The following is an 11,443-nucleotide window of genomic DNA, read 5'->3' on the forward strand; positions in this document are numbered from 1 at the left end:
TAACCTGTTCATTGGGGGGATTTAAAATAGTAACTTTTTTACAAAAACTAACTTTTTCAACTTAATTTTTGAAAATGTTCCGGAAATACTGCGTCCTTTCAACAAATGTCAAATTAAAGCTTATGTTATGTACTATAAAATTTAAAAAAAATTTGTCCCGACGACCTATCTTCTATGCGCAAATGGCTATCGTATTCAAAAATAGCATATTTTTGTATTAAAATTCTGGGTTTTGTATTTTATTAGGGTAATACATTGACTTTCATGATTATTATATAATTTAATTGATATAGAATAAAGTTCATAAGACATAAGAAATTAAACTTATTAAAATTTTTTTGACTTTTTTAAAGTAGAAAAAGCAAATTTTAAATTTGAATCAGCTTAAATTGCTAATTTTTCATGCAACGAATAGTTGCCGAATCGGTAAGACTTGTGTCTTTCAGGCTTAGATACGACGTTCAAATCCGCCCGTGGCATTTAATATTTTGCATTTTTTTTGAGTTAGAAAAAATTTTCAAATCATTTGATATTTATCTCATTTAGATTCAATAACTTCAATAAATATAAATGATCCTATCACTATAGTTTCCCCTCGTGAGAAGAAATTTATTTTCATGTTAATATTATTGTACTATGTAGTTTTTTTTGTGGCTACGATTTATTTTGCTAACCCTCACTAAACCTACTTTTTTCAACGATACGTCAAATGATTACAATTCGTATTTTGTTTAAGTTATTACTCTTAAAAATCGAAAAAATATTCCTTATTCAAATAATAAGTAGCTTAACCAGATTTTCCATACAAACAATTAAAATAATTCATTTCTAATGTTTACAAAGTATTTATTGTCGAATTAGACAAATGATATGATAAAAGTATCCAACTACAAAAGTAAATAATTTTACTTTGTAATTTATTAATTTTTTAACTCTATTCGTGTGTGTTACTAACAGTCTGTAATATTCCAAATTTTATGGTAACATGTTGCTATATAAAACACAAATCTAAAAAAAAATGATTTTTAGTTTCACCAGAATTAATTAATCGATTTTTACAATTATAATCAAATTGTATAATACGCTCAATTAAGTAAATCTTTTTAACAACTTTGTTTTGATTGGTTCATTTAGTTAAAGTAAATGATTAAAATTAATTAAGTTCTGAATATTTCAATTGCAGAATCTTTTTAAACAACAAAAATTATAAAGGAATGATTACTATTATTTCTATTTCAATTATCTATTACAGTTTATCTATTATAGTTATTTATATGCAAATACTTATTTTTTAATAATAAGTAATAATATTAAAACTTAGAAGTGATAGAAAAAATCTAATTATACATTTGAAAACATCGCGAAATGTTGATTTAGAAAAGTATATTATTGTTTCCAATGAATGTTCCTTATAGTTTAGTGTATAAAACTTATAACTATGTTATAAGTAACAAATATTTTTTATTCAAAAATATTTCATCAAGTCCTTTAAATTTTTATACGCCTTAAAAGCAAAGAAATATACAACTACTTTATTATTTTTATATCTCCGTAAAAATTACAATATTAAATTATTGAATATCAATTTCATACTAAATTTAATTACTGTAATTAATATTTACTCATATGTTATAATTATAAATCAAATAACTAATCGGGATAAAATTAAGGGAATAAGAAATATTGTTGCTTTTGAAATAATCTACTAATTTCTTAAAATTAAACACTATCTACAGATTTGCATCGAAGCGTTTCTTATGATAGTGATTTTAATTACTGACAGATATCATCTATACTTGTCCCAACTATACCATGTCCACACTGTGCTACAGTTTTTTTTTTATTTTGATAATTAACAGTTCATAAACTTATGAAATATGTATGAATTAGACATTAGTAGAAAATGTTTTTTTTTCAATAAAATATAACTTTTATTAATCTATTTAACGATCGTGTTATTATTACAAAGTCAATTATACTTTGCACTGAAAAAACTAAATATTTTTTTAAATAATTGCTATGAACAAAATTAATACTATTGATAAAATAATACTTTTTACTTGAAAATGTTTGAAAACAATTTAATTGTAATTTTTAATTTGTAAATCAAACATATATAACTAATAATTAGATAAATAATAATAAATAAATATGATTTACGATAAACAATTTAAACATTATTAACTATTCATTTAATACAAGTTTTTATAAATATAATTTATCTTAGGTAAGCGCATATGACACTAACATATAAATAAGAGCATATAAAATAAATATATAATAATTAATGTTAAATTGTTAGTAACTATGAATTTACGAAAATCTACTTGAATAAATATAAATGTAAATTATTAACTAGTTTTATCAAATAAACATAAATCTAACTTAAGAGTTATAAAACCAGTCAGAACTTCTCTTAATTGTAAAAGTTTTGTAAGAGGCCCTTTATTACATTGTGTGGATTGTATTATATCCATAATACGGATTTCAGATCGTCCTAAAAATTCTAAAAATTAAAATAAAATTAAAATTTTGAAAGTCAAAATAAATTTTTAATTTAACTCTTATAATTTTAGATCTCATATACTGTCAACAAAGACTAGAAAAATGACAGAAAATAAAATTTATATTAATTTAGAAGACGTCACTCTAAATTAATTCACTTATATTGACGTAACAGTGTATTATCATAAACTCTTTTTTTTATATTTTTAATCTAAAAGAAAACATCACTCATTGACAATGTATAGTTTTAAAAAATTTTATGAATAATGACTATTAAATTTGTATTATGAATTAGGGATCTTTAATAAAATAAATTGTTTTTATGTAATATTAACTTAAAAATACTTGATATATCAAAATTTGTGTTGCTGTTTGGTATGAACCAAAAATATACTAATAGAAAATACTTACCATTTGGCGAATAATAGCCTTTATTAAATACAGTTAAACATAAAATATCATCTTGAATATTTTTAACTAGGAATTGCATAGAAGTATCCCACTTAGGATCAACAGATTCACAAATAGGAGTACATTGCTTTCGAGATCCCATGCTGACTTCACAAAATATTGATCGCTTTCCTATTCAAACAATAAAACAAAATAATCCATTTACAAAAAATTTATAATATACAAAATATTATTATTAATTTTTAAATTTAACCTCTTTTCGGAACTTGAAGTTTTTTACCATCCATAATAAAAACAAGAACACGGCCACAAGCTCCAAAATCAGCTTTTTCTGTAAGAAAATTGTATTATAAATATTATGTATTTTAAAATCATTATAATATTAAAAATATCACTGTTGTTAACTTTTACACATAAAATACACGTAAAGAATTATTAGTTATGATTACATTTACTCCATTCATAGTAACAATTTAATATACACTATATAGAGTGTTCAAAAAGTAAGGAAACAGGCAAATTAGTACGGAAAATGGAAACAATGAAAAATATTTCCCTTGCTTATTAAAAATACTGTACTTAGAAGTATGGTAAATTTTGCCTTATGTTGGTAAACACGAGACTTGGAACTAAAATGACTTCAAATCATTAAAACATGCGTAGAATAAGCCTTAAATAAATATTTAAAATCATAAAATGTTTTTTTTTATTATGAATTTAATAAATCTTTTGTGTAAGAACTTCTGTGAGTTTAAACAATATATTACTTATAGTCGAAGAATAATTAATTAATTTAATAAAAAAACTAAATTTATATCTAAACAAAATATACCGCTATTATTGTATTGAATAATCAATGTCCAGGTCCGGATTAAAGGGAACGAACGCCCTGAGGCTTATTTACTAGCCTAGTCATGATTAGTGACAGCTTAGTTATGGTAGCGATATTTTCCATAAGGAGCCCATATCAAGGTACCGTCCATTTAGGTTTTAATCCAAATGTTTACTGAAGTTTTCAAGACGGAAAATAAAAATTTGTTATAAGCCATAGAAAAAACGCGTTTTTTTTAAATCGCCGAAAAAAAAACACTTTCAAATTTTATATTTGAAATCATCATAACATGACATAAACATAGCATTGTGTTACATTAAATTTCAAACAATAAAAAAAAGCAAATGCTATAAGTCCCGAGCTTTGGTGATAAATAAGCCAAATGTGTACCTTAATGAGTAAAAAAGTTCACAATATATTATAAAAATACTGACCATTAATGACTTTAACGAAAAATGGGAGGGGTAGCACCTCACTTCTTGTATGAAATCGTCTCCTACCCTTATAAATTTACATACATTTATAATCAAATTACGTAAATTACACAAATAATCTGCATTAACATTATAACTCTCCCAAATACATATCTTTTTCTGTCTAATAATTAAAAATGAATACATTTTTTAATAATTTATCAAATTGGTAGAATATGAAATCAAACAATTCTACCTACTAATTAACCGTTAAAAATTGACGTAATAAATTTTGACACTGAGGTTACACAGCTAAAGAAAAAATAAATTTTTATACACATTTTCCTTAGAGTTAATTTTAGGATAAACTCAAAATATCACAAGACTGATCGAATCTAACATTTTTTCTTGGTAGTTGTTCCCCATATTAAAGAATGGAACGTAAATAGTGACGAAACTCATGTTAGAAAGTATTAGGCACGCCAATTTTATAGACTTAACCACATGTCTTATAGCTAATATAAATAATAAATACAATTATAAACCTATTAAAATCTATTTATTTTATTTTTTAGGTCTATTATTGCATTTGCTAAAAATTTTGAATTATATGTTATTTATGACAATCATATAAGAATCAAATGTGTTAAGTGAGGTTAAAGCCATACCTTTTTGTTTTGAACCCCAACACTTTCAATCTTAAAACTTATAAAGTATAATAATTATACTTTTATAATCAACAATTTAATTATTAAATTGTTGATTACAAAATCCTAAAAATTTAGAATAAACTAAAAAATATAAAATTTATTTTAATGAACTTTGTTAAAATATAATTCAGTTAAATATAAAATCATACTATTTTTATACTTAAATTAAGTTCATAAAAATTTTTATTTATTATACGTTTATGCATAATATATAAGTATATTATAAAAAAAAACCCAGCACAGTGTAGCACAGCATAGTGGAGACGTTGCATAGTTGAGTCCAGTATAGATTTAATCTGACAGTGATTAAAATCACTATCATAAGAAACGCTTCGATGCAAATCTGTAGATAGTGTTTAATTTTAAAAAATTGATGGATAATTGCAAAAGCAACATCAACTTCTATTAAAATAAAATACAAAACCCATNATTACAAAAGCAACATCAACTTCTATTTCCTTAATTATACCAAAATTAGTAATTCTTTTAATTATTTATTATATAATTTTTAAAATTAATTGTTTTAAAATTATTATTGATTTTGATTTTTAATATGTTTAAAGTAATCATTTTGAATCTACATTTTTTTGAACTTTAAAGTGAAAGTTTTAATAAAAAAAAAATGAATTTGTTACCATAACTTATAGTTCAACTTGCAAGTTTGAAATTGAAATTATTAAATAGAAAAAAATGAAATTGTTAAGATTAATATGCAATCAGGAAATTTTATAATTACTATTTACAGTACATTTATCAGAAAAATTCGATTTTTTTGCATTTTTATCGTAATAGATAATTGAAATAGAAATAATAGTAATCATTCCTTTATAATTTTTGTTGTTTAAAAAGATTCTGCAATTGAAATATTCAGAACTTAATTAATTTTAATCATTTACTTTAACTAAATGAACCAATCAAAACAAAGTTGTTAAAAAGATTTACTCAATTGAGCGTATTATACAATTTGATTATANTACTTAATTGAGCGTATTATACAATTTGATTATAATTGTAAAAATCGATTAATTAATTCTGGTGAAACTAAAAATCATTTTTTTTTAGATTTGTGTTTTATATAGCAACATGTTACCATAAAATTTGGAATATTACAGACTGTTAGTAACACACACGAATAGAGTTAAAAAATTAATAAATTACAAAGTAAAATTATTTACTTTTGTAGTTGGATACTTTTATCATATCATTTGTCTAATTCGACAATAAATACTTTGTAAACATTAGAAATGAATTATTTTAATTGTTTGTATGGAAAATCTGGTTAAGCTACTTATTATTTGAATAAGGAATATTTTTTCGATTTTTAAGAGTAATAACTTAAACAAAATACGAATTGTAATCATTTGACGTATCGTTGAAAAAAGTAGGTTTAGTGAGGGTTAGCAAAATAAATCGTAGCCACAAAAAAAACTACATAGTACAATAATATTAACATGAAAATAAATTTCTTCTCACGAGGGGAAACTATAGTGATAGGATCCTTTATATTTATTGAAGTTATTGAATCTAAATGAGATAAATATCAAATGATTTGAAAATTTTTTCTAACTCAAAAAAAATGCAAAATATTAAATGCCACGGGCGGATTTGAACGTCGTATCTAAGCCTGAAAGACACAAGTCTTACCGATTCGGCAACTATTCGTTGCATGAAAAATTAGCAATTTAAGCTGATTCAAATTTAAAATTTGCTTTTTCTACTTTAAAAAAGTCAAAAAAATTTTAATAAGTTTAATTTCTTATGTCTTATGAACTTTATTCTATATCAATTAAATTATATAATAATCATGAAAGTCAATGTATTACCCTAATAAAATACAAAACCCAGAATTTTAATACAAAAATATGCTATTTTTGAATACGATAGCCATTTGCGCATAGAAGATAGGTCGTCGGGACAAATTTTTTTTAAATTTTATAGTACATAACATAAGCTTTAATTTGACATTTGTTGAAAGGACGCAGTATTTCCGGAACATTTTCAAAAATTAAGTTGAAAAAGTTAGTTTTTGTAAAAAAGTTACTATTTTAAATCCCCCCAATGAACAGGTTAAGTATTAGATTTTCAAAAAAATGATATCAAATGAAAGGGAAATATCTAAGGTTTTAGTATAAAAAAAAATTATGTCGATTTGATTATTTTTGAAAAAGTTATGGAAGTTTTAAGAAAAAAAATGACAAAATTTACCGATTTTTAAATTTGTAATTTTTTTGAATATTTCCTCCATTTGCGGGGAACGAGGGAAAATTTTTCAATTTTTAAGGGTAATGTCTTCAATTAGATACGATTTGTGATCTTTTGACGTATTGTTGAAAGAAATCGGTCCAGTGAGAGCTGAGAAAAAGTAGTGACAGACATAAAAAAAAAGACATCATGGTAAAATTTATACCTTCTCAGCTTCGTATTGAAGCTAATATGTGTTTATTATGAATAAACAGTTAATAGTACAATATTAGTTGACATATATATATAGGTAAGAAAAAAATGATTTTATCTAATATATTATCAGCTACTATGGATATTAAGTTTTGCTTTTTAAAAATCCTTTACCAAATATACAAAAATTAAAATACTAATTATTATTAATAACTATTAAGTGTTTAATAAATACATTTTTGTTTTACTTTGAGGAAAAATATTAAATTTGACGTTTTTTTTGGATTTTTAAATTTAGGACATTATTTGTTTTTACTAATGATCATACTTAAATTTATAAAACATACTTGATTCCATTAACTGTTTTTGATTTTTTTCACTTGCAACTAAAATACGTTTTGCTTCATTTAATTTTTTTAACCATAAATTTCTTTCACTTAATGTCGGAGCTGTCAGTAGTATAGATGAATTATCATGTTCTAGGCGAAATTCGGCACAATCGTTCATTGACTCAATAATATTTATTTGAGTAAGTAAAAAAGGCTAGAAAATACTACTCATTATACAAATTATAAAACAACAAAAACTACTAATAGAACAGTCAATGAAGGAGTAATTTTGGCGAATAGCGGAAAAAATTCCCAACCAAATTTTTTTTTTTTTTTAAGTTGAATTAAGATATAAATAATGACAGACTAAAAGTTCTCATTGATTGGAATTGAGCTTTTTTTTTACAGCCTTGCAAAAGTTTAAAAATATTAGCTTTTTTAATTTTTTCAAAAAATATTTAACATGCAAAAAAAAGTTTCGTATAAAAGTTGTTTAAAAGACAATTTTAAAGAAAAAAAATTATCTTATATTTTTTCATTTAAACAAATATTTTTCGAATTACATTACATTTAATATGAGTACTAAAATTTATTTTCCATTTTTTTTATTTTACGGTTACTTTTTATCATGTTATAATGTTATACATTAGACACAATGTTATAAATGCATATGTGTGTATGTGTGAATTTATTTATTTATAGTATCATTAAAGCGTAGTGTATATTAAGATACAACCGATAGAGTGGGTAATTAATTTGACGCTATATTTTTTAAACCCAACCAAACGCTAAATTGTACATTCCCAAATAACAATTATATTATGTCAATTTCCACCGGAATTTCTGGTAATGATAAAGATAATTGTCATAAAACGTATTGGCCTTTAGTCAGGTGCTAGAGCTGGTAAAAATTGTGGCTGCCGAAAAACAGGACTTAAATGTTCTATTATATGTGAACATTGCAAAGGTCAGTGGCGTACAAATTCAATAGAAATGAAGATTGAAGATTAAGAAGATTGTACTTTTGTTGAAGATATATTCTATCAAAATTTAGAATGGGAAGATGAATAAGAAAATGGTCAAAAAAATTTGTTTGATATATTTGTCAAATAACTTTATTGAGGAGAAATCCTCCATCGATTACATACTTTGCACTAGTAATGCATATAACTTGTATTTAGAATATAAATAAGGAAATTGGAAATAGGCGATTATGTAGCTTTTGTAATAATCCATTAAAATTAAACACTATCTACAGATTTGCATCAAGGCGTTTTTTTATGATAATGATTTTAATCACTGTCACATATCATCTATACTGCACCCAATTATACACACTGTGCCGGGACACTGCTGGTTTTTTTTTTTAAATAGCGATTAGTTGAAATAGTAGCAATGGGTTTACTTTAATTATTTCATTACTAATTTTAACAATAGAAGTTATTGAAGGTAGAGCTATAACTTTATTTGACCTTTTAAGATTTATATCATGAAAGTTATTATTCACCATTGAGTTTACTAGAACAAGACCAATTTTATACACTATATGACAATTAATTTTATCATTACCAGAAATTCTGGCTGGGTTAAAAAATTGAATATGAGGTATGTGAAATGAGGAGATCAGTGACAATAAGCAAGAACGTGAATGGGGAGGTAGAAAGTTTTAAGTATTTAGGATCAGTTGTGCAAACAATCGGTGGTATTGACGAGAATGTAAGATACATGATTAAGTGCGGGTGGTTGAAGTGGAGAGAATCGTCTGGTGTTTTATGCGATAAAAGAATTCCAATGAGGCTGAAAAGTAAATTCTATAATACTATAGTGAGGACACCTATGATGTATAGTTCATAGTGTTGGGCGGTTGATAAGAAAGTAGAGTAGAGAATGAGTGTAGCAGAGATGATAATGCTTAGATGGATAAGTGGTGTGACTAGAGAAGATAGGATAAGGAACGAGGATATAAGAAGAAGTATAGGTGTAGCGTCAATCGTGGATAAGATGAGAGAAAATAGACTTAGATGGTTTGGTCATGTTATGAGGAGAGAAGAATCGGAAGCTGTAAGAACATTTATAGAAATGAAACTTTTGTACGAAACTTTTTTTTGTTAAATATTGTTGTTTATTTAAATATTGTTATTTAAATATTATATGTTAAATATTTTTTGAAAAAATTAAAAAAGCTCAATTTTTGAACTTTTGCAAGGCTGTAAAAAAAGCTCAATTCCAATCAATGAGGACTTTTAGTATGTTATTATTTATATCTTAATTCAACTTTAAAAAAAAAAAAAAATTTGGTTGGGAAGTTTTTCGGTCATTTTTCCTTTGTTGACTGGCCTATAATTAAATACCTGTTTGTAAATTTTAAAGGAACTTCCTGCAAACTTCTCAAAAGTAAACGATTGACCATTTAATGTAGCCGGTTTTACAGGTTTAACCAATAATAACATATCATTCATGAGGAAACCTACAAGTTCTTTACCACTTTTGGTTTTTGATAAACTACCATAGTGAATAAACTTCCTAGACCCTAGAGAATTTGTTAAGGAATTAAATATAAGTTGTTCTGTTAAACCATCGCTATTCACATGTGATTGTAACCATTCCAATCGGTCAGAATTTTCTTTTTCTCGAACACCTTCATTCACCTATAAATCAACAAATTCCAAAATTCAATTTATATTTTAAGATATTTTTATATTTTTATACTTGAAGACATATTTCTTCTGCTTTGGAAATCGCTTCATTTAAATGCAAACGATCTGGATGTGAATCAGGAGTATGTTCCAAAATCTTGAAATATATTAAATAGTTATTAGTTTTATATTAGTTGTTTTTACAATAGAAATTTACAGAAATAAAAAAAACTTTAATGGCTTAAAACAACATAACTTATAGCATAATAGATAAAATTTCAACCTTAAGTTTGTCAACTTAAAATTAATTATAATAAAAAAATAGAAAGTTTTTATTAATTATAAAATAACTTAAGATTATTATAATTCAATATTTCTGAGACCTGAAATCAAAACGAATATTCGTCTACAGAGTGATCAATTACGACACTTACTTTCTCAGAAACTATTGACTATATTCAATTTTTCTAAAGAAAATCCGTAATGTTTCTTGATTCAAAACACTCTACTATAATATGTAGTAGTAATTTTTTTTTTTGTTTTATCCCTTTAGGTTTAAAAAACCCAGCACAGAGGGGTCGCAGCACAGTGATGACGTGGCATAGTTGGGTCAAGTATAATGATATCTGATAGTTATTAAAATCACTATCAAAAATAAACGCTTCGATGCAAATCTTTAGATAGTGTTTAATTTTAAAAAAATTGGTGTTTTATTCCAAAAGCTACTTGATCTGCTGGTTCCTTATTAATATCTCGATTAAGATAAAGTATGTCGAATGAAAAAGGGTTTATTAAAAAATATTATTTCTCATAAAAAAATTGTGTGGATCCATAAACTTTTCAATAAGTTATAGCATTATAAAGTTAAATATAATATAAATAATAAAATCGAGAATTTTCACACGAAAATAGCATTCGGTAGCCATTTTCGCCGTGAAGACAAGTCCAGAGGTCAAATTTTTTTTTTTCAAATTAAAGTATATTACATTAGCTTTAATTTAAGATATATATAAAAGTGTCAGACCTTCCGGAACATTTTCAAAAGTTAAGTTGAAAAAGTTAATTTTTTGTGAAAAAGTTGTCATTTTAAATTCCCCCCTGTGGGCAGAAAAACGGTCAAATTTACAAAAAAAATATACCAAATGATAGGTAAAGACATCAAGCATCTATAAAAAAAAAATTATATTCATATGTTCATTTTTGAAAAAGTTAC

The 11,443-nt window shown here is 24.5% G+C and overlaps 1 protein-coding gene across 5 annotated transcripts in view; it reads right to left on the minus strand.

Moving 5' to 3' along the window:
• Positions 1 to 2,264: 2,264 nt before the first annotated feature.
• Positions 2,265 to 11,443, minus strand: part of LOC126901099 (intersectin-1) — a 42,036-nt gene continuing 32,857 nt past the window's right edge. For 2 of the 5 annotated variants that reach the window (XM_050677323.1, XM_050677324.1), the window contains 6 exons: positions 10,304 to 10,387; positions 9,946 to 10,242; positions 7,613 to 7,808; positions 3,170 to 3,247; positions 2,917 to 3,087; positions 2,265 to 2,506 (listed from right to left, as the gene is read on the minus strand). In XM_050677323.1, coding sequence (XP_050533280.1) covers positions 2,352 to 2,506; positions 2,917 to 3,087; positions 3,170 to 3,247; positions 7,613 to 7,808; positions 9,946 to 10,242; positions 10,304 to 10,387 — 981 coding nt within the window. In that variant the 3' untranslated portion in view covers positions 2,265 to 2,351. The remainder of the gene's footprint in view (positions 2,507 to 2,916; positions 3,088 to 3,169; positions 3,248 to 7,612; positions 7,809 to 9,945; positions 10,243 to 10,303; positions 10,388 to 11,443) is intronic. The other 3 variants (XM_050677327.1, XM_050677326.1, XM_050677325.1) reach the window with 2 other exon arrangements.

This window comes from Daktulosphaira vitifoliae, unplaced genomic scaffold (genome assembly GCF_025091365.1).
Source record: "Daktulosphaira vitifoliae isolate Bord-2020 unplaced genomic scaffold, ASM2509136v1 Scaffold_3, whole genome shotgun sequence".
In the NCBI taxonomy this organism is placed as follows: domain Eukaryota; kingdom Metazoa; phylum Arthropoda; class Insecta; order Hemiptera; family Phylloxeridae; genus Daktulosphaira; species Daktulosphaira vitifoliae.